This window comes from Zootermopsis nevadensis, unplaced genomic scaffold (assembly GCF_977971745.1).
Source record: "Zootermopsis nevadensis isolate Lab colony 2312 unplaced genomic scaffold, Znev_1.0 Znev_ptg000023l, whole genome shotgun sequence".
Taxonomy (NCBI): Eukaryota; Metazoa; Arthropoda; class Insecta; order Blattodea; family Termopsidae; genus Zootermopsis; species Zootermopsis nevadensis.
The window spans coordinates 4,383,690-4,408,577 of record NW_028259155.1 but is presented as its reverse complement, the minus strand read 5'-3'; the positions used below and the strand labels follow the sequence as shown (position 1 = coordinate 4,408,577).

The 24,888-nt window shown below is 35.3% G+C and overlaps 1 protein-coding gene across 8 annotated transcripts in view; it reads left to right on the top strand.

Annotated features, from left to right (window-relative positions):
- Positions 1-24,888, top strand: part of LOC110831251 (cytosolic carboxypeptidase 6) — a 323,299-nt gene that overhangs the window by 192,187 nt on the left and 106,224 nt on the right. For all 8 annotated transcript variants that reach the window (XR_015536683.1, XR_015536682.1, XR_015536680.1 and 5 more), the window contains 2 exons: positions 12,424-12,538; positions 23,204-23,315. Coding sequence is in view for 4 of the 8 variants with exons in the window: in XM_022067026.2 (XP_021922718.1) it covers positions 12,424-12,538; positions 23,204-23,315 (227 nt within the window). In the remaining 4 variants the exon portion in view is untranslated. The remainder of the gene's footprint in view (positions 1-12,423; positions 12,539-23,203; positions 23,316-24,888) is intronic.

Genomic DNA, 24,888 nt, shown 5'->3' with positions numbered 1-24,888 from the left:
TCGGGTTCCGTAAGCCATCTGGTTGGTTGGGTCCACTATTTGGGAAGCCTGAGGGGAAGAGACCTCTGGAGAGACCTAGACGTAGATGGGAGGATAATCTCAGGCGGGATCTATGGGAGATAGGAGTTGAAGGAGACTGGATTTTGTTGGCCCAGGACAGGGTCCGGTGGAGGGCTTTGGTTAATTCGGTGATGAACCTTCGGGTTCCGTAAGCCATCTGGTTGGTTGGGTCCACTATTTGGGAAGCCTGAGGGGAAGAGACCGCTGGGGAGACCTAGACGTAGATGGGAGGATAATGTCAGGCGGGATCTGTGGGAGATAGGAGTTGAAGGAGACTGGATTTTGTTGGCCCAGGACAGAGTCCGGTGGAGGGCTTTGGTTAATTCGGTGATGAACCTTCGGGTTCCGTAAGCCATCTGGTTGGTTGGGTCCACTATTTGGGAAGCCTGAGGGGAAGAGACCTCTGGAGAGACCTAGACGTAGATGGGAGGATAATCTCAGGCGGGATCTATGGGAGATAGGAGTTGAAGGAGACTGGATTTTGTTGGCCCAGGACAGGGTCCGGTGGAGGGCTTTGGTTAATTCGGTGATGAACCTTCGGGTTCCGTAAGCCATCTGGTTGGTTGGGTCCACTATTTGGGAAGCCTGAGGGGAAGAGACCGCTGGGGAGACCTAGACGTAGATGGGAGGATAATCTCAGGCGGGATCTATGGGAGATAGGAGTTGAAGGAGACTGGATTTTGTTGGCCCAGGACAGGGTCCGGTGGAGGGCTTTGGTTAATTCGGTGATGAACCTTCGGGTTCCGTAAGCCATCTGGTTGGTTGGGTCCACTATTTGGGAAGCCTGAGGGGAAGAGACCGCTGGGGAGACCTAGACGTAGATGGGAGGATAATGTCAGGCGGGATCTGTGGGAGATAGGAGTTGAAGGAGACTGGATTTTGTTGGCCCAGGACAGAGTCCGGTGGAGGGCTTTGGTTAATTCGGTGATGAACCTTCGGGTTCCGTAAGCCATCTGGTTGGTTGGGTCCACTATTTGGGAAGCCTGAGGGGAAGAGACCTCTGGAGAGACCTAGACGTAGATGGGAGGATAATCTCAGGCGGGATCTATGGGAGATAGGAGTTGAAGGAGACTGGATTTTGTTGGCCCAGGACAGGGTCCGGTGGAGGGCTTTGGTTAATTCGGTGATGAACCTTCGGGTTCCGTAAGCCATCTGGTTGGTTGGGTCCACTATTTGGGAAGCCTGAGGGGAAGAGACCGCTGGGGAGACCTAGACGTAGATGGGAGGATAATGTCAGGCGGGATCTATGGGAGATAGGAGTTGAAGGAGACTGGATTTTGTTGGCCCAGGACAGGGTCCGGTGGAGGGCTTTGGTTAATTCGGTGATGAACCTTCGGGTTCGGTAAGCCATCTGGTTGGTTGGGTCCACTATTTGGGAAGCCTGAGAGGAAGAGACCTCTGGAGAGACCTAGACGTAGATGGGAGGATAATCTCAGGCGGGATCTATGGGAGATAGGAGTTGAAGGAGACTGGATTTTGTTGGCCCAGGACAGGGTTCGGTGGAGGGCTTTGGTTAGTTCGGTGATGAACCTTCGGGTTCGGTAAGCCATCTGGTTGGTTGGGTCCACTATTTGGGAAGCCTGAAGGGAAGAGACCTCTGGGGAGACCTAGACGTAGATGGGAGGATAATGTCAGGCGGGATCTATGGGAGATAGGAGTTGAAGGAGACTGGATTTTGTTGGCCCAGGACAGGGTCCGGTGGAGGGCTTTGGTTAATTCGGTGATGAACCTTTGGGTTCGGTAAGCCATCTAGTTAGTTAGTAAAACGTGACCTCTCTCACATTAATATAAGATCAAAGGTTGTAAGTATTTGAGAAAAGAATGCTTAGGATAATATCTGCACCTTATAATTACATATTATTACGGTGATTAAATCAAGGATAATGTAGAAAGCAGTGTGTAACGCATAGGGAGATAAGAAATGCATAAAAAATTTTGTTAGGAAACCAGGAGAAAAGGAACATTTGGAATATCTGTTTCGATAGGAAAATAATATCGTAATGGATCTCAGGAAAATATAAGTTATATGTGTGGATTAAAATATGTACCGTTGGTGGCCTCATATGAAAGCCAGGGAATTTTTTTAATTAGCTGAGCGTATTATTGTTTTTTTGATTACACAGCGCTGATACCCAGAAGACAGCCATCTTTGGACCCAGCGCCGTCAGAACCGAAAATCCTTCTTAGCTAAGGGAAAATTTGCTCCTTCCTGTGGACTCTGTTTTATTAAATGTAAAACGTATTTTTTACAGTTTTATAAACGAAAGTAGGTTGTCATTTTGTATAAAACATATTCGGGATAAAATTATATCAGTTTATTTAGAAGACCATGCTGTTTCATAAGATCAGTTTTAATTTAAGTAATTTGCGTCTCACACTGAAGTGCTTACGTATTTGAACGTTTGAATATGCATACTCTGGATTTGTATGTATCCCATTTCTGTGATTATAGGATTTGGCCATTAGACTCCTTAAACTTCGCTAGCTCAAAGCATTAAATACGAACTTCGCCGTATTACGGAAATAACACAGAATCTTTGGAAGAGCTTAGCAGTGAAGAACATGTCACATTCAGTAAATCCCAATTTATAAATTACGGTATCACAATAACAGATTAGCATTATTTTGTCTTCGATTTTAAAGTTATAAGATATTAGTGTTGATTAAATGTTTCAAAAAATATTGTCTCAAGAATTAAATAAATTATCAAAGACTTTGATGCATCTTTCAAAGCTTGTAATTTACCCTCACAGCAGAATAAATCATTAATATATATTAATATATATAATATATATATTATATAATATATATAATATATAATATATATAATATAATGAATATATTGAAAGACATGCATTAAAATATAAAATAGTTTTAAAAGACAACACCTGAAGATGATGTATTACATCGAAACATGTTGTGAAATGAATGAAAGCGCTCTAATGTAACATCCTTATAGTGATGAATGGCGCAAATTTAAATTTTAAATTTTAACATTTAAATTTTAAATTTTAACATCTAAATCAAGTTTTGTGTATTGACCTGAATTTTATTATATATATTAATCAAAAAACACAAACATGACGCATGTAAACCTTAAACATGTAAACCTTAAAGAATAAATCATCTTCAGTGGTAAGTTAACAACTTTTTAGACGCACGGAACAAAATTAAAGATGGCGTCTTCTGGGTTACTACGCCGTGAAGTCTAGTAGAAGTTTAATGACGTTGATGTTTCTATCATCAGGGCGATCAGTAAGCAATAATCCGGAAGACAGCCATCTTAAGATTCACCGCCTTGAAAACCCCAAATCCATGTAACAAAATTCATAAAACTTTTTGATGTTTATTCGCCGAGGCGCTTGTAATATTGGTTCTTTGTTTCAAATCTGCCTCCGAGTATAATTAACCAAGGGCTTTTATTTTTTATCATTTATCATACCTTTCGCCCCAATTCTTTTAATTAGAGGATTGTTTTGTGGTTGTTAGCCACGTAATTCAATCCTAGATTTAGTGAAATTCCTTAAAGCTATAAAACTATACACTTCAGAACTTTCAACACTAGTACAAGAACGTATTTCACATATCAATGTACATTAAATTTCAGATTCTGCAATACAAGTATGAAAAATAATTTTACAAATTAATATACATAAACTTCAGAATTTTAAATATAAATACAAAACTTGCTTTACACACACGTAGATTATGGATATAATCACTGTGAAACACGGATGAATTTGGCTAAGCAAAGTACGAAGTTCTTAAGGTGAACAGATTTCTCATACACCAGGTAGGAATCGACTCAACTTTTCTATTAAATTGAATGCTGTTGTTGAAGTTGACTTGAAAAGCGAAAAAAGGAAACTAAGTATCTGGAAAAAAAACGTGTTCGAGATTTAACGGAAGATCCGATGTGAGAACGTTAAAGGAGGTGTTGTGAATTCTTCAGTGGTTACAGGAAATGAGTTATTTGTATGCAATATGTAAGAGTTTTGTCACATTCAGAACTGTACTTTCTCTCTTCTTAACCTTTGAACGTACTGTACACATAGTTCAGTCAGCCGAATCACAAATGTTTAACGTATTTAAGAATTTTTTCAAGGAAAAACACGATTATTAAATTCTATTAACAGAGTGACTTCTATAATGAAATCAATGTAGAAAAATAGTTTTGGAAATGTTAATGGTTTCTTAGTTAATTAAAAATATTCTCAGAAATTCGTGGAGAATCTATGTTCATTGCCGTACTCACAAAAGACCTCTTCTGGTTCTCGTCGTAATAAATGTGAATCCCGTACACAACCTTCAATAGAATATCCCGGAAATCTATTTTAATATTATCCTCCTACCTTCGCCTATAACAATTATGAGCTGTTTTATACGTGCTACATGTCTTAACCATGTGATGTTTCTTGATTTAATCATTCTGATAATTGGTTCAGAGTAAATTTTGTCTGGAGGAATTGTTGGTGATGATTTAGTTCTGGACAGGTTTTTGGAAACATTTTCTTGTTATCCGAAATTAGAGAATATATCAGAAGTACCAATAAGCAATTAGCTGATACTTAAATTCGATTTGTCTTATATTTTAATGCTGAATCTCTGTAAATGAAAAATATCTGACAAGTGACCACAAGGTCTAATTTGTTGAACTAGAAAGGTGAGATCGGGTATTTGAAACTCGTTTGGGACATTTTTACTGGCAGCGATGTAATCTGTGAATGATTTTATTCACAAACGCAATTTAAAGAATACTAAAAAATGTCTTGGCTTTTTCTTTGTTCAAAAAATTTAATGACATATACATTCATCACAAACGCATATTATTTTGTGAAATACATACTATGTTAAAAAGAAATAAAAGTTGTACTCTGAAAATGGAGTCAGTAAATTAAGTCGAAACAGTCGTAAAAATTAACGTTATTATACTCTGTCGCAGACGAAACTATCAAAATTTGAACTTCCATCGAAGTTAAAATTTCAAATGTAAAATAAGAACTTGTTATTATAATAATTATTAATTTTAATATTATTATAAATTATTCAGATTCATTATTATTATTATGATATTCCTACTCTGATAATAAGATATTAATTAGTGAATTTCAGCTGTTATTGATCAGCATGCTAGGTCTGTGAAATTAATCTCGATTCTACAGCAGAATATTGAAGTAATAATGCATAACGAGATTCTTGGTTAGACTGAACAATGTCGCACAACGAACACTGAGACTGTGAACCCGAAGATGGATGTAATTAACGCATTCAGCTCTAATTTACGATTCCAGCCCCCATCATATTGCTGTTTCTCGTCACGTTGTATTGCAAAGTTTTGTATGGATTTGCGGTAAACTTGAGGGGGGGGGGGGAGCCTCTGTTGAGAACTCTTGACTCTCCCACGCTCTGTAATTATTCACCATGCAACGGAACATAAGCTTACCTCACAGTACCAACCCATTGCCACTAAATTCCCTTTCCAGTTCTAAAAATCTCTTTAAACGTGTGTCCCACTGTTCTTAGCAGTTAAAATCTAATAGTGGAAAATACCCGTTGAATTTAACGTGGAATATTTTCTTTTAATATCTTCATTACTTATCATTTATCTTCTTCTGTTTTATTGTGTTCAAGCATTCTTCGCTTTCTCCCTAATTCCTTCTCCATTTCTTTTAAATTAAAACAATTAATCGAGAGTAATGTTACAGTTCCCGAAATTTCAAGTTTTTTAATTAAAATTAAGCTCTAATTTATTTTGTTGTTTTGAAATAAATTTAATTTGATGGCGGTCGTTTGTTGGTCAATGTTCTATATTTCGACAATGAAGTTTAAGTCGAAATCGGGTTGAGTTTGAATATTTTTAAATTCAGAAATTATTAAATTTTATATGTAAAATGGTTTTTATACGAGGCTGGTCTACAAAGTAAGTTTCCCTGGGGCCGTTTACAGAAACAAAACACAATTTCATGGAAATATTTATTGCAACAGATACAGCAAGTGTCCAGCTATTTTTCAACATATTCGCCACCGGAATTGAGACATTGGTCATACCGTGGGACCAACTTTTGAATACCTGTGTCGTAGAAGTCTGCCGCCTGGGATTGGAACCACTGTGTGACAACCATCTCCGCCTCTCTGTCATTCTCAAAACGCTGACGCTGACCGGACAGGAATTTCTTGAGGTGTAGGAAAAGATGGAAATCACTGGGAGCGAGGTCCGGGCTGTAGGGTGAATGATTAAACACCTCCCAGCTGAACTCCTGCAGGAGACTTGCTGTCCGTCGAGCCGTGTGCGGCCTAGCGTTATCACTGACCGCACTTCACAGTCGGCGGGAGCTGGAATAAGAACCTCCATCTTCAACAGCTGCAACGATGCTACTGTGAGAACGCGGGAAGTGCCGTTAGTGCATGCGCCATGCTACGTCATTGCTCTATCACGTACGCACAGTCGCTTCGCTCAATATAAGGTTTGCTAGCTGTGGGACGAGTGGGAAACTTACTTTTGGGACGCGCCTCGTATGTTAACTGGACTGTAGATTACAAGTTGGGCTGTAGACTATTTTGTCTACTGTAGCCATACGTAGCATCAGTTTTATTTAAATGACGGAGTTCAAAATATTGCCCTAAGTGTGAATGGCATTGTTTGAATACTATTAAATTTTTGTTTCAGACCATTAATATTCTTGAGACTGTGGGGGCTCCAAAGTGTCAGATTTTTAAGAAAAATGTAAAGAGAATAATATATTTCTTATTCTTTGTCTATTGTTCTTTTATTCGTTATTAGAAGTTTGTTGTGTTTTGCATATCATTTCGAAGATTTTAATTTTGATAGAAAAATCTTTTACTATCTGCTACAACAGACTATAAACCAGAATCTTTTTGTGACTCTCTGGTTGTACGTTTTAAGATCGTTGTTGAACGATATGTAGTTGTATACTTGTTCAAGTAATTGAATTATTTTATGAAAAAAATGAATTTAATATTATATCAGAGCCACGGTGGTCTAGCGGTTATAACCCTGGCCTTGTAATCATGGGGTCTCGGGTTCGATTCCCGGCGGTGCCCGAATTTATAACTTGCGTTGGGCAAGGCCGTGGTCTAGGCAACACGGAGTTTTCCTCCGTGGCATCCCAACAATTACTCCATTCACACACACAGAAGAAGGCAATGGCAAACCACTTCTGGATCATCTGCCAAGAACGTATATGAACAGGTCCCAGTCCGAGGAAAGGATGGAAGGATCCTGTTCATATGGACCTGTCGTCAGACAGAACACTAAATAATAATAAGATGAGGTGGTCTAGCGGTTAGAACGCTGGCCTTGTAATCCTGGGGGTCTCGGGTTAGATTCCCGGCGGTGCCCGAATTTATAACTTGTGTTGGGCAAGGCCGTGGTCTAGGCAACACGGAGTTTTCCTCCGTGGCATCCCAACAATTACTCCATTCACACACAGAAGAAGGCAATGGCAAACCACTTCTGGATCATCTGCCAAGAACGTATATGAACAGGTCCCAGTCCGAGAAAAGGATGGAAGGATCCTGTTCATATGGACCTGTCGTCAGACAGAACACTAAAATAAATAAATAATAATATTACATCATTGTGTCTCACACTTATACAAAACTCCTCTCGTATATTAAATGAAAATGTGCTTTACCATTTCGTGTTCTTTTTTTAAAAATTTTGTGAAATTTAAGTCTTGTAGAAAGATGTTCAGGAAACACAGATCAGAGTTTAATGTGGATGTGTTCTTCACCCGGAACACTGTTCATATTCAGTGAGCCATAAATGAATAAAAACAAATGAAGTTTTAATAGACAGGATGCAGAGAGAATAAGTAGCAGGAAAGTTGAACGATATCGGAGCTCGGTTTGAAAATTCGTAAAAAATATTGAGCTTTATAAACGAGAAACGGGAATGTCAAGATACGCCACAAAAACCACTAACAAGTTTCTCATTCTACGGCTTTAAACCACCATAGTTGAACATTCTTTCCGTCCGCGTGATCCAAGAGCCATATCTAACATTTTTGACTGACATTTTTCAGTCGGTCTGCTATTCCAGTCCACGTAGAGAAAATTCAGCGAAATTACACATTTCTGAACCGTCTCATCCTAATAAGACTTACAGAATTTCAGTCAGAATCGGTTTTAAAGTTGTGGAAAATGTGTTAGGAGAAACGTTTTATTAATCTGAATAAAAGCTTAAGTAAAGTTTAGTCTGACCGACTAAGGAATATGGTAAGATGTTTTCTCATTACTTAAATCCCGTTTTACTGAGAATTTTTACCAAAATATTTCCCTCTGAGTAGCGTGTTACAATATTATAACACCATATAAAAGAATAGCTTTCAGCCATTTTTCAGTTGGCTTCACATCCTCTGTATTGTTATCTTTTAATTAGAAGCATTGAACAAAATCTCCCTTTTTTTAATTTATTTCCCCCACTTAATTCTTTCTTGTTTTCTTTGTATATTTTATTCCTTTATTTAAATTTTTTGTTTCATTTTCTTTATTTAGTGTTAATCTGTTTTTCATTATCTTTTGTGTACTCGGTCCTCATCTAAATTTATCTTTATTATCATCTTATACATCTTTATCTGCAGTCTTACGCGTGTTTCAGAAAATCTTTATGGTTTACAACAAACGCCAGTTGCAATGTCTGTCTTGGAAGTGTTGTGTGAGACTCGAATTTGTGTATAGGTTTCAGAAAACTCACCGCAAGCCCCCCCCCCCCCCCACGAATTTTGCACTTGACATGGCTTGTGCTTCCAACACTGTAGATGCTTGCATTATGCATTATAAGGTGCCGAGTTATCCATCGCTCCCCAAAACCAACGCTAGGATTTCTGAATGTTTTATAAACTCACTCAAGTTGCCAGTGAGAACTTCTGCCATCTTCATGAGACGCAGATGACGTATTATTTTGCTGTGAGTAGATTTATATAAGATATTTGAGGGTCAGCCAATAAATAAACACAGTAATTTTGTTTTGAAATGCCAAATACAAACAGGTAATTTTTATTTTTCTACTTTCTAGTCTATTCTAAAACTTCCGTTAATTTTTCCTTCTCTCTAACGTCTATCTTCTTCTCACTGCATCATTTTCGTACCTTTGTCGCCATTAAAACTATTTCTAAAATGTGATGAGAAGCATTTGTAAAGTAAATCATACTTGAACTTATCGTCGTTGTTGAGAACTTGTTCAGTCAAGCACGAAACACGTGGCAATGTACAGCTTTAACGTGATATCACGTAACAAATTGCCTGTTATTATAAAACAGCTAGACACAGCATTCAAATATTTACCTACTCATTCCTTCGATGACCAGTCTATTCTCATACACGACGGAGTATACCAGGCGTCTCGTGAAAAATGGCTTCTGTAATTTTTTTTTAATTTCCTCATAAACGTCGCTGGGACACTTTTACTTTTAGGGATTCTCTTAATAAATACATAATTTTTTTGTTATGTGCGTGGAATTTTGGAGGGACACCAAGCTGTTAGGAAGTCGACAGAAGTACACCATCGGTTAGTCCACTGTTGTTCGCCAAACGTACACGCCTTACCGTTTTCCATTGTTTGTCTGACGTCACATCCTGCCACTCAACAAATGACTGTCACAGGCGTAAATCGACGGCCCACTCAGAGTATCTTTGGTGTAATTTGTACGAATTTTATTTTTTCTTGTTCGGCAGACTTTTTTAAACCGTAAACATACTTTTTTTTTCTGTTCAGAGCCAACGAACGTCGTTATTTTGATTACTACCACTGGACTAGTAGCGGCGCTGCTGAAGCGGGAACATGTGGTACTACAACTAACAAAAGCCAAACTTAACTTCGTTTCCAATAGAAGTGATGTAATGTACTTTATCAGCACTGAAATTTGTGATGTAATTACTCGTATTAGGCATAAAGGATATGCAGGAACCACAAACTTGTAATCTTCATGTTGTTGGTTTTAAATTTTACTTAAAACGATTAAAGATTATATTAGCTTTTATTTTAAAATTCTGTCGCTTGTAACCTGTGTAGATTTTAAAGAGAGTATAAACCTTTCCTCCGACTTATTTAGTCTTTTTAAACTATTTATTAAAATGTAGAAAATAAATATACCAAATTTAAATTTTTCTAAACTATGAATTTCTCTCATATTTAGAATTTTTATAAATAATAATGAGTAAGGTAAAGAAAATTTAAGGTCTAAACATTTCGGGTTTAGTTATGAAACGAACGATTAACAAACGTAAATTAATTACAAACTTTGAGCGAATATGGTCGGCCGACTCATGGAAAAAATTATGTATTTTTTTTAATGCAGTCCGCTTGATATAAAGCGGATAGTTACGTGGGTGTTGGAGTCGTCTGCGCATCAACACACGCGCATTGCCGCTACGTGTTTCACGAACAAACCAGTTCGTTATTCGTCTTTCAAAATTTCCCCACTCTAGCTTGTACCTGTAGACGTGTATGAATGAGATTACACCTTTGAGAAATCATTACAGTATTATGAGTGTTTATTTCTAGTGGCAGGACTGGATTTACAAACGCGATAAGTCTGCATAAAGAATTAGAGGACTTTTAGTTAATCAACTGACACTGTATTTTTAAATGTCCACACGCAAGTTACATGAAGGAGCATTGCCTGACAAATATATAAGCCCGTCAGACTTTAAATTACAATTGTTATTAATATTTAATGAGCTTATGTATAATTTATCATTACTTTAAATAACTAAGTAGTTCACGTTGGCTCCCATAAGGGTCACCAGTAGGTCACAGTACAAAATTTTTCAGACAAAAATCTCTTGAAGACAGCGCGTTAAGTGATAAATTATATTTATACTGGTCCAAGTTTAACATAAGAGGCGTATATTGACCCAGACGTTACAACAGAAACTTAGAGAATGATTAATAAAGGAATAACTGGCTATCGTCCTGATGATGGAGGCAGAAATTACCTCCGAAACGTTGATAAACTTTTGTCAGAGTACATGACGCAACAACACGAAGACAGCCAACTTCAAAGTTCCAGCTCAATCGGCAATTGTGGTTCATGCGTTAAAATTGTGTGTGAAAGTGCGTTCTGTGTATCACATAATGCTGTTGTTTCCGTCTGTGTTAGCTTTGTCCAGTCTGTGATGTTATTATAGTTCTGTTTTCACTCACCTCTTCGCAGCGCCATCTTGAGTTTCTCTACGTGTCTGCTAAGGGGAGAGGGCGATTGATGGTAGTGGCTTCTTTTCATTCTTAACCATACATATCATCCCTCACTTTCGTTTGTTTTCTTCTTACACCTTCGTTTGTGTGCTACATTCATCAAGATGCCTTACAGTAGTAGGTAGCTATCACAAACAACGCGCTCTGAAAAATAGAAGCTTTCAACATAACCTCACTCTCTTATCTGCTGTACCTTTATGTCTAAACACAGACGTGTTTTTTTTTATAAATGTACTATTTTAAATACTACAGTCATGTAGATATTATGTTTAATTATTTATTAGATTATTTAATGACTCTGTATTAAATAATCGAATATTTTTAACTTATCGATAAAGAACAGTCAATATAATTTTTTGTCCTTAAGTTTTCGTGGCTGGATGAGTAACTTTGGGTTACGGTGGTGAGCCGAGTTGAATGTTGGGAATTATACAGTTCGACAAGCATTACATTTATCATCTTCAGGTGAATAAAAAGTTGTTGGACGTTATTAGAAGCCTTGTATAGAACAGGGATTAATTTGTGATTTTGTTAAATGGTGACGATTTGTAGAGCAGGTCTAGCTGTTATCCTCAACATGCTTTGGAAGTGTACATGTTTACGATTTCTACTACTCGAATTTATTCGTAACCAGTAATCGACTACAAATAAATTAATTTAACTGGCATAGAAATGTATTAATTTCTATCCTGTAATGCTTGTCCGTTGTTAGAGATTACTTGGTTTTAAGTTAGGAAAGACACCAGTTAGAATGACAAGGAATGCCGACGTACTTGAGCTGTTAAAATAAAGTTAATAAATGTTTAAGTATTCTAATTATTTAGTATATATAAAAAAGTGCATTTTACATGTTTTTCCCATCACTTATTCATTTATTTATCATCTACACTTTCTTTGTAGGATTTGAGGTTTTCACGGCGTTGATTCCGAAGAAGGTTTACCAACGTTTCAAAGGTCCCTGCTGCCTCCATTATCAGGGCGATGAGGTAATTTCTCTGACGATGGTGGAGGACAGGATTTTTTAAACTTTGATAAACTTCGTCTTTACAGTTATATTCTTTGATTCTTTACATAATCATGTCCGTCTCACTTTTTGTTTCTTACTGAAGTATTACATACCATATAAGTTTGTTATGTTTTTTCAGGTTTGATCGACTTCCTGGTTAGTAATCATCCGATTGCAGTCGCACTGCGTGAATACGTCACGTTTAAGATAGTGCCTATGATGAATCCTGATGGGGTGTTTCTGGGAAATTATAGGTGAGACAAATACATTTCCCTTTATGAATTTTTTATGAATCACATAGCCTACTGCCTTCTTTATGGTATGAATTTCAAAGAAAACATCTTCTTTAAAAGATAAATCTGAAATGTTATATTTGTAGTTTATTTAAAATCGCTCAGACTGTAATGATTCTGATGATAGGATTAATAATTAATGATTAACTGAAAGGAATATGGAAGTAAGGGTCACGGATTGTTTTAAGTTGTTAGCGAGGAATTTGATTGGAGGGACTGAGGAAAACCATAAAAACCCTCAGTCAGGATCGCCGATTCCAGAGAAAGATATGAAGTCGAGACCTTCCGAATACAAAGTAGGGGTTAAATCACTACATACACGATCATTAAACATATATGCAAAAGCCGACAATTAGACACGACCCAAAATGTGTTCGATCAGTGAAAATCCATCGCATTATCCTTACATAATTAAGCATTTTAATAATATGTATCGAATAATTAGGCCCGATATAATCTGTCGGGAGAAAATATCGATAAGTGATGTACGTTTCTCGAATTCCCCCCCCCCCAGTAACACCACGAGCCCTCTACTTGTAAAGGATATAAATGAATTGAAAAACCAGTAAAGAAATGTAAAATATTCAGTTTTAACAGAGTATATCCCAACACAAGTTATAAATTAGGCGGTGCCCGAATTTATAACTTGTGTTGGGCAAGGCCGTGGTCTAGGCAATACGGAGTTTTCCTCCGTGGCATCCCAACAATTACTCCATTCACACACAGAAGAAGGCAATGGCAAACCACTTCTGGATCATCTGCCAAGAACGTATATGAACAGGTCCCAGTCCGAGAAAAGGACGGAAGGATCCTGTTCATATGGACCTGTCGTCAGACAGAACACTAATAATAATAATAATAATAATCGCTGTTAATAGTCTCTACGCAGTAACAATGAGAGAGAGCAGAAAATTCGTTAGGAATATATAACGAACCACAGATTAAGTATTTTATAGCAACAAATAATCTCTTTTACCATAAAAACAAATACCCAAGGAAATAATTTGACAGTGTAAGGTTACCTTAAAGTTTAAACTAAGTGGTGTATGATGGTTATCAAAGGTGACCGTAAGATAATTTGATATTGAAACACGTACTATTAATGTAAACGAAAGATGGATTGTGTAGTCGTACTATCGATTCGATCGAGACAAAAGAACAGAACGTAGCGTGTTCAATTTCTTTGGACGATTACGGTGATAATAATAATCTAATTTTATTACAATGCCTGAAGATTTATGTGTTCAAATTATTTATTTCTGTTGAAATATAAGGAGAATTTTTTTTTTACGAATCCCTTTGCCACCCAGAATTCTCGATTCTCATATGTACCCTTTCTTACTAAACTCCCTCGAGATTTTCTCTATATTGAACTCAATCACATTTCTTTTCCTTTCCCCGTCTCTTCCTTTCTCTTCGCCCTCCTTTTGCTGTCCTGCCTCAATTTTCTCGCCTCCCTCTCGTCCTTTATCTATTCTCCCAAGTTAATGTCTGTCTCCAAAATCTGTTTCCCTACTGCTACAGTGGAGACGCGCCAAAATGTTGCAGTTCGAGAGACAGGTTGGATAAATCATTCGTTCCCTCGCGTTCGGTTCCTCTTTTCACCTCCATCTATCCCCTCTCTATGAGATTTCTTTTTCCAGTTTACTATTGGACGCTTCTCAAGAAATTATCCTTCCAGTGAGATCTTCGGATATCGTACTTGGTTCCATATACACCAGCCAGACTCACTGTTTTGGTCCGCTATTGTTATGTGGTCCATGTTGCTTGATTATAATTAGAATATTTGTCGATTTAATTAATATTGGATCGATACGTGTCGTAAATTTACAGTAGTTTAAGATTTCCTAGTCTTTTGTTAGTGGCTTCCGTCCTTCTGCGTACATGAATAAATTCCAGACAGGTGGAACGGATTTTCATAAAATTTTAAGTTTGTTTTACTGAATTTTCTCAATATTCAAATTATAAGATGATAAAGTTGCGTCATATTGTGATAAATATATATTTGTTTAAATCTTGTCAGTCTAATCACAATAAAATTCCTATTAACCTCCTTTCACTTATCACACCCCCCCCCTACAAACAACCACGATCAATAATGAACACTATTCAGTTCAAACACGGCAATACTTCCAGACGGACGTAACTCCTCCACAACTTCATTTCTGGTATGTTTCAAGATTAAATTTATAAAATATATTATTTTATTTTCTATTTCTAATTTATTAATATTCATTTAGTCTTTATATTATTTACTTTACAGGATGATACAAAAATAACAACAAAACGTACACCCACACAAAATCATGTTAAGCACGACGTACATACAGAACAACTTCGAATACGATATTAAAAAATACAATAAAATCTGGAAGAAAACATCATTTGAAATCTGATAAACATCTGACTATAAAAGTTGCATTTAAGAAATTATATTTAAGTTTATATAATTGTTATACACCTGAAGATGGTTCTTTTAGAACTGAAACATGTCGTGTAAAAAAGTGATGTTCTAATGTAAAATCGGACATTTCGATAGAGAATATCATTTAATATATTTTAAATATTTAAATGTTAATTATGGTAATATTTTAATATCTAATAGGAATTTTATTGTGATTAGACTGACAAGGTTTAAACAAAAATTCAAATTATAGTTAAAATGTGACACACACGTACAAGTCACGTAACTAACTACGTGGCTTAGGGAAACCAAAGGTTCATCACTGGACTAACTAAAGCCCTCCACAGGTCCCTGTACTGTTCCAACAAAATCCAGTCTCCTTCAACTCCTATCTCCCATAGATCCCGCCTGACATTATCCTCCCATCTACGTCTAGGTCTTCCCAGCGGTCTCTTCCCCACAGGTTTCCCAAATAGTGGACCCAACCAACCAGATGGCTTAGCGAACACAAAGGTTCATCACTGAACTAACCAAAGCCTTCCACCAGACCCTGTCCTGGGCCAACAAAATACAGTCTCCTTCAACTCCTATCTCCCATAGATCCCACCTGAGATTATCCTCCCATCTACGTCTAGGTCTCCCCAGAGGTCTTTTCCCCTCAGGTTTCCCAAATAGTGGACCCAACCAACCAGATGGCTTAGCGAACACAAAGGTTCATCACTGAACTAACCAAAGCCTTCCACCGGACTCTGTCCTGGGCCAACAAAATCCAGTCTCCTTCAACTCCTATCTCCCATAGATCCCACCTGAGATTATCCTCCCATCTACGTCTAGGTCTCCCCAGCGGTCTCTTCCCCTCAGGCTTCCCAAATAGTGGACCCAACCAACCAGATGGCTTAGCGAACCCGAAGGTTCATCACCGAATTAACCAAAGCCCTCCACCGGACCCTGTCCTGGGCCAACAAAACCATTCTCATTCAACTCCTATCTCCCATAGATCCCGCCTGAGATTATCCTCCCATCTACGTCTAGGTCTCAATCTTTTTGTGCATTTACAGCTCTGTTTTAACACCATCGGTTTGATGGTAACACGTAGCGTTAGATTTGGTGATATAAGAACGTTAAACAAACAGCTTATCTTTTCAATATGTGGAGATCAGGATAAAATCACAATTCTGTCGTCTGGATGATGGTAAAGTCCGGAGATAACTCGTGAACGAAGTGAAAAATAAATACGTCCGTGGTCACTTCATACGCCCTATTTAGAATCTGGAAGTATTGGTTTTCAGTGGACCATGGAACGTCCAGTTCATTTCTGTTTGGAAATCACTCGAAAACCAAAAGTTGTCAGGCCACTAAGCGGTGAAGAATAATGACCCAAAATAAAATCCCTCGACTTTATTGGTTCATTGTCTACATTCACTGTCCGTCTTTAGACGACATCCGCTTGATCGTATGATCGGCTATGAAATTTATTGATGTCCTAATTTCAGAAAATGGGATTCACCACCGCGAAGATCTTAAATCCTACTAAGATCAATTATTTTGTGTAGTGTACAGCAACTGATTTTGGCTCCCTAGTGTTATTTTACATCATTTATATCCGTGTTTAATTTAGAGGAAATCTAAATCTAAAATAAAATTTTAACATATTTTAACAGTAACTGCGTAATGGGATTACAGTTATTTCGAATGCAGCCAATAAGCGTGTAATTCAGAGATACTCCTAAAAAATACGCTACTACACTCTTGTAGCCTTTACTGGCTAACCCAGTGATATGCATCCTGGGGTACGCGAAGAAATCTGAAGGGGTACGTGAAATTTAAAAAAAAATATATATTATTTTATGATAAACACTGAATAATCAGTAATGTAATTTATTTAATTTATTTTAGATGTAGATTATATACTATGTATAACTTCAATTATAAACCAACAACTTTGGGGGTACAAAGTTGAGGAGAAATTATGTCTGGGGGTACGCGAAGACGTCTTAGGGGGTACATGAAATTTAAAAAATATATATTTTATGATAAACACTGAATAATCAGTAATGTAATTTATTTAATTTATTTTAGATGTAGAGTATATACTATGTATAACTTGAATTATAAACCAACAACTTTGGGGGTTCAAAGTTGTAGAGAAATTATATCTGGGGGTACGCGAACAAAAAAGGTTGAATACCACTGGACTAACCAACCATGTAGTTACTAAATAAATATTTGGAGCAGAGTTTTTATTCGATAAATAGTCATTTGCAGAACCAGAAATTTTATTATCCTACGTATCATTTCAGTCAATACCTTAATATATACCCTATTTTCAGATTCATTTTAATAATATCTTCACATATATGCTTATATCTCTCAGGTAGCCACTTTCTTTAAAGTTCCCCCAGATAAAATGATGCATTTTTCAGGTCAAATTTACCTCTCGTCTCATCGTCTTTGATCAAATTATTCTGATAGTACTTCCTTCAATATTACAAATAACTACGTTCTTAGTTATTTATACTATTTTAAGAAACATGGAAGACTAAAAAATTTTAATAAATCGAGAAAAAAAAATTCAGAATGTGTAGGTACAGAATTCGCGGTTATTTTAAAGTTTTAGATATTTCGTATCAAATGGTAAATATTTTAAAAATAGAGCATTATACTATCACTAAATTTATATTACGTGACGGTTTAACGCAGTGGTAATGCATATTACTGATTCTATATCTCAAATTAGCCATCTTGGGTAAAAAATTTCGTCTATTATCAGTACTTTAGTGCTATTGGTGCCATGACTTCTCAGAGTACTTCAATACTAACTCATACCACACTTATTAAATTCCGCCCTTTAATAATAACCATAGCACATACGTATTATTGTCGTAAAATAGTTGAAAATTAAACACTTCTCTTCCTGAGGAAACTTAAACCAAATATGTAGAAGGAATTTGCTTTGGGGTATGAAAATGTTAGCAAGAAACCGCGCCCTATTTTAAATTGACGTTCTGTTGTTTCTTCTTTGTTATTTCTGTGGATGTTATTATCATATTTTCATTTGTAGCTCCGTCGTGACGATCATGGAAGTAATAGCGATGCAAAGTGACGTAATTTCTCCCCATGAAACCCACTCGCTAGGAAATTATGATGAAAGCGAGAAAAGCAATTTCAGATGACAAAGACAGGGATACCATCTTCTTACATGAGGAAAACGCAAATTTACCCTTGTCTTTCCACCCTATTTTTCACGCATTTCCATTTCCCCCTCCCCTCTCGTTCACACCTCCTAAATCACATGGACGTTTTCTTACAATGATTATTACTTTTGTAACTCTGGTGTTAATGTATTTAGGCATTTTATTATATTCTTGTATTCGCGTATTAGGCTATAATTAATTAATAGGACATTTTAGACTAGATGAAAAATTAAGACGAATTAATTAGGCGATAGACCAATCAAAGATTTAGGAGTCTGTTTAAAAGATTAATACCTAAAGCATTTAGCAGTTAATTTTTGGCAAAAAGTTCTCTCCTCACATGTACGATATTTTATATTAGCTTTTAACTTTTTGATTATATATCCAAAGAATTTAAACTTACGTATAAAAGTATATATTAAATCTTGTCCGTCTAATCACAATAAATTCTTATTAAATATTAAAATATTACAATAATTAACATTTAAAATATTTTAAAATATTAAATGATGTTCTTTATCGAAATATTCGATTTACATTAGACCATCATTTTTCACGACATGTTTCAGTTCCTAAAAGAACCATCCTCAGGTGTATATAATTATATAAAGCTTCAAAACGATAAATAATTGAAATACAATTTTCCTACATTATGCTAACGTACATTTTTATCAGATTTTTACCAGATATCAAACGATGTTCTTTTCCAGATTTTATTCCATTTTTAATAACACACTCGATGTTGTTCTGTATATATACATCATGCTCAATGTGACTTTTGTGTGGGTGAACGTTTTGTTGTTTTTATATCAGTCTGTAATGCAAATAACATAAAGGTTAAATGAATATTAGTAAAATAGAAAACAAATTAATATATATATTGAAGATAATTTTTTGAAACATACCAGAAATGGTGTAGAGGAGTTACATCTGTCTGGAAGTATTGCCGTGTTTTGGTTCTTTTAGGAACTGAAACATGTCGTGAAACATGAAAAATGATGGTCTAATATAAATCGAATATTTCGATAAAGAACATCATTTAATATTTTAAATATTTTAAATGTTAATTATTGTAATATTTTATTATTTAATAAGAATTTATTGTGATTAGACGGACAAGATTTAATATATACTTATTACATCACAATATGACGCAACTTTACTATCTTACGTATAACAGATTATACCGGAATTAATTTCGTCTCAGAATATACAAAGAACGTAGTTTATAAATGTAAATGAATAAGAGCTTATTCACAGAGATTAAATGTTAACACAGTTTGTTATAATAATGTTTACGTTATTTTATTTAAGTTGTGTAAGAGGGTTAAGCATAGTTCCTTGCCACGATTTCATGTATCATCCTTGTCTGTTCCCACTTTTAAGTGTAATTCCTTTGTTTTTACTTATTAAAGTGTTTTGTTGTATAACTTCACTGCACTGAAGGGTTTATATAAATACGCTCCTAACACAATGTTCCCAGTTACATGTTTGCAGTAATTCCCGAGCTGTGCCTGAGACGGATTATTGTTAATGTTATTTCAGTCACTTAATTCTCATCAAGAATATTATGAAAACAAATATAGAAACACGCAAAAGACTGCCAATGTAGAAAGCATTTGGAAAACGTCTAAATATAAACTGAGATTTCACAGATTGATTAATTATCCGTCTGTAAACATAAATGTTATAAATGTAAGGCGAAATACACGCATTTATACGTTTTAATAACCTAAAGATGTATGTTGTTTATTATTAAACTAATTACCATATTTTCGTGTGGATGTCTGATTGGAAGACTTATTTAGTAGCTCAGAGATGAAATATTTCACTGAGTAAATAGTGGTTCCTTCTTTATGTGTTTATATTTAGCTTTTTTGGTCTTAGAATAATATAATTTATAAATTTGTTATTAACTTTAAATTTTTATCGTAATTTTACGTACACTTTAAAATTATCTCGTAACCGTATTACTATTTATTATTTTAGTTTTTAATAATGAGGAAATCATTTTACATAAGTACACGGATAAATGTAAAACTTTGAGCGTGTTAGAAGGAGTTCTTTAGAATTATGCTAAGCGAAGTAGTTTCAGGCTACAATACGGCCAAATAATTGTTAAGAAAATGTATAGAATCTAGAATTTGAGGCACTTTTCGTCTAATTTCTCCTATCTAATCCCGTGTAAAAGACGGAAAGTTTCAGTTAACATTTAAGTGTGCAGTAAGTGTAAACGTTAGACTTGGTAGAATTTTCAAGAACTATTTATTACGAATACGAAGTTTAATTACATTTTGCATGCAGAATAACACAGCAAGTGATTCTAGCCATGTTGATGCGTGCTGTAAGCAGATACGGGCTTAATTTACTTTTAGACATCCTGCTAGATAGTTGAATGTACCTTAAGGACCTTTCTTGATAAAGTATTATCACCGGTTGTTCGGAGCACGAGAAGGTCTCTGTTTTCTTTTAAGGTAATTGTTGATTGTACGTATTTATTGATGTACGAAAGGAGTTTGGAAATGTAATGTGTTGTTGGATGGTTAATATTAAAATGGTTCTTTTTTATGAAGTATTATGTATTTTAAAGTGTACTGGATCACATGTAGGTGAATATTATTTATACTATATAACAAACTGGAGGTGTTGTGATATATGAATTTCTTAACGTAAGATATGAATATTGAATTATATATTTTATACATTTTAACTGTTTATATTGTAGTAAAAGTATGCCGAATTTTAAGGAATATATTTGTCGAAATTATATTTTATTTGTTTTTCACTGGCATCTTGTAATTGTTTTAATATTTTGTTAGAGTTTACTACGAATATGTTTCACTTTAGAACTCGCCTTGGGTTAATGTCACAGGAATAAATGTTAAGTCGATGTTGGCGTACATGGCAATGTTTTACGTCACGTGCCACAATATCTGTTAGGCAGAACGGGCCATAAAACGAAGTAAAATAATAGATTTTCGATACATACAGAATTTTAGTATCTTTGTGTGATATAAAATAAAATATGGCATCAGTATAAAACAGATTTATTTAATGTAATCGGAATTCGATATAAATTAAATGCATTATTTCATATTATAATTCTGTCGTTTGGTTTACTAATAAAATAATAAGTAGTAAGAATCGATTAATGAATCATATGTTGACGAGTTACGTTTATGTTTTTGGATCGATTTCAATCTGTTTTATGTTTATGTGCGTATTGTATGTAAGATATGTTTTAATTTCAAATGGGAGTAATTATAATTCAGAATTTGATAAGAACGTATATGCAGAATCCACGTTTTCCGGTACGGATTACGATTTTTTCAGCATTGTTTCAAAACGAAAATGTCCTGAGACATTTTTATACCGACGGAAGACAATTTTCCTCAGAATATCGAAAGAAGTACTTATTATTGTGGAGTTATCCCGGTAATTTTATAGCTTCTCATATTCATTTTGTGTTCCTAAATTGTTACTCTTAAACACTATATAAATTTGATTTATGTCTTTCTGGATTCAAAGGAAAAACTTAGAGGAAATATATTTTATTCCCTCGTTCTGAGGACAGTGATTGGCTATCTTTGCCTTTGCTTTATGATGTCAGTAAACATAAATATGCGTAGGAAACATGATAAAATGCAAAGGAGAGGTTGCATTGTCTGCCGATATAATTTTACGAGGAGAATATTCAACGACGATTCAGAGGTATATTCTGTTGCCATCATCAGGACGATTTGTCCCCAAATTCCAATAAGACGTTACTATAAACATTAGAAATTCTTGCAAGGTGATTTTTATATCATTCTCAAAAACCAGTTAGTTAATATGTACATAATCTTAAAAAATAAAACTTTTCGATATTTTGACCAAACATAGAGAAAGATCATAAAGACAATTTATCGGAAAGTAGTTATTAAGCATAGGGATACTGAGGTGGAAGCTATGCACGAAATTTTGGTTCAAGGAATTTGAAATAACAGTTAAAGTTTGAAAATTAAAGGAGCGGATTTTGAAATGAGCACGGATAAGAGATACCAAGTTCTAAAAACTTTTGGGAAGACGAAGAAACGAAGTGATTTCCTTTAAGTACGCGTCGAATTCTCCACTCAAGACACTTCAGACAAGTCATTATCTTGCTGCTCATTTACTAGAACTACAAAAACTACTATAAAATATTTTAAAGAGGTCATTAAGACAGAAGGACTGAGAATTTTATATTTAACAAGAAAATTGCTTGAAACTGGATTATCTAAATTTTCCTTTTTCGAAACCGGTATTTTTTGTTTGGGAATCGATTAGTGACGATTGGTAGGGATTGTACACGTCAAATTAATAAGCAGTATTAAATTTAATTTTGTATGAGAATTGCTAATTAAGCAGTTTTACATCGCATATATTGATATTCGCTTTATATATTTCTTTATATTTGCCACTAATGTAATAAAAAGCTTGGAAACGTCTTTGACAGACCGACAGTCAGAAAAATAAGGAATTTCGAAAATTTTAAGTTTTATATAAGAAAATCACACAGTTTCCATGTACTTCACTCAGTTTTCATTGCTTCACCAAATACTTTTTAATGCATAATGCGATCTATTTTGTGTTTAAAGCACTTATTACCGTGATTTGTTGTTGTAATAAATTACAGAAATTTAGATATATCGCCTTGTTCCGTGTTTATAATATGGACTTAAAACAAATAAGGATAATTTAGTGTCAGTTTATTGTTGTGTACCAAATTTCACGTATTAATATAGACGTTACAATGGTATTTTCTTTACATTTTATGTAGTTTATTAAAGATGTTTTTAGAAGATTAATCTTAAGGTATCATTATTTATAGATGTTATGTATATAGTTTAATAAATACGTATGAATGATATATAACTAATGGCTTTATTTCGGTATAGTTTATTTTGCGATAATATAAAGCGAAGTGCAGAGTGCTTTAACGTGTTATTTATAGGCGGGTAAATCATTTTGTATTGTTCGATATGCTACATACGTAATATTTTGTTTCAGATCGACTCTCATGGGATTCGATTTAAATAGAACATGGCATCAGATATCACGTTGGGGTCACCCCACCTTATATGCTGTCCAGGCAATGGTAGTCGGGCTAGACCAGAGCAAGGTAAGCGCTCTTGAAGGACGCAAAATAGCAATATCGCATTTCATTTTATCATAATCTTAGAATGAAATATGTTACAAGATTAACTAACTAACTAGATGGCTTACCGAACCCGAAGGTTCATCACCGAATTAACCAAAGCCCTCCACCGGACCCTGTCCTGGGCCAACAAATTCCAGTCTCCTTCAACTCCTATCTCCCATAGATCCCGCCTGAGATTATCCTCCCATCTACGTCTAGGTCTCCCCAGCGGTCTCTTCCCTTCAGGTTTCCCAACCAGTACCCGGTGCACACCTTTTGTCCCATCCATGCGCGCTACATGTCCCGCCCATCTCACTCTTCTCGACTTAATCACCCTCACAATACTGGGGGAGGAGTACAGATTTTTAAGCTCGTCATTGTGCAGTTTTCTCCACGCCCCATCGTCTTCCCTCTTAGGCCCAAATATCCTCCTCAACACCCGATTCTCAAACACCTGCAATCTGTGTTCCTCCCAATATGTTACAAGATAGTTTCTTTAATTCATTTTATGTACTTCGTACAGTGACTTAGGAAACTTAGAACGTTTACTTTAGCCTACGTGAATAACTTCTTTCTAGAACCATGCTCATAGTCTGACGTTATTAAAGATAGAACGTTTCGAGATATCGATCTGTACTCGTCTTCACGTATAGTAATGCAAATCACTGTCCAGTAAGTGAGGTTAAGTGATTCTAACATAACCCACAGATTAGGTGACCTCTGATCGTTATATTATTGTGCCTGTAGTTCAGATCATTTATAATATTAGTAGACGTAAACTTCTATGCCAAATATCAACAAATTAAAAATATGTAACCTCTTCAGACGTACTTCTGACACAAAAATGGTCTAAATATATTATTGAATTGACGATATAACTTCATGGAACAGATCAATTCTTGAGAAGTTATTAATAATGACCCTGTTAGCCAAAAAATGTCATGCCTTTTATAAAATCAAAATTTTATTACAGTCTTTTCACGAGCCCTCAACCTGGGTCGTATGGATCCAAAATACGCTGTCATGTTTGATTCTAAGAATCATTCAGATACCGTCCTGCCATCTATATATTCGTGTTCGAACTGATCTGTCAACTTCAGATTTTGTTTCTGTATGTTTTAAACATTTATCATCGTACCCATGCGTGCTATAAGCCGCGCCCATCGTAGTATCCTTGATTTAATCACTAGATTGATATTTAGTGTGATGAAAATTTAGATAATTTTACGGCAAAACTCAACAAATTCTTTTCTTCTATTTGTCTTATTACTACGTATTAAAATGCTGTATTATTATTATTAGTAAAGTATGGAGTAAAATATTTTTTTGTTATTAAATCTATATGTATTTTAAGTCTGTAGTAGAATATATTCAAAACAGAATACATAAGAGGCATGTAAACTCTTAAAATTTTCTGGAACGAAGTTTGACATAGGCAAATATAAATACAAATATAAATTTACGTACATCTATATGATTTTATAAACAGCAGTAAGAATGTGTACGTCATAATAGAATACATTATGCTTCGGAAAATATTTTCCAGTGCTGTACA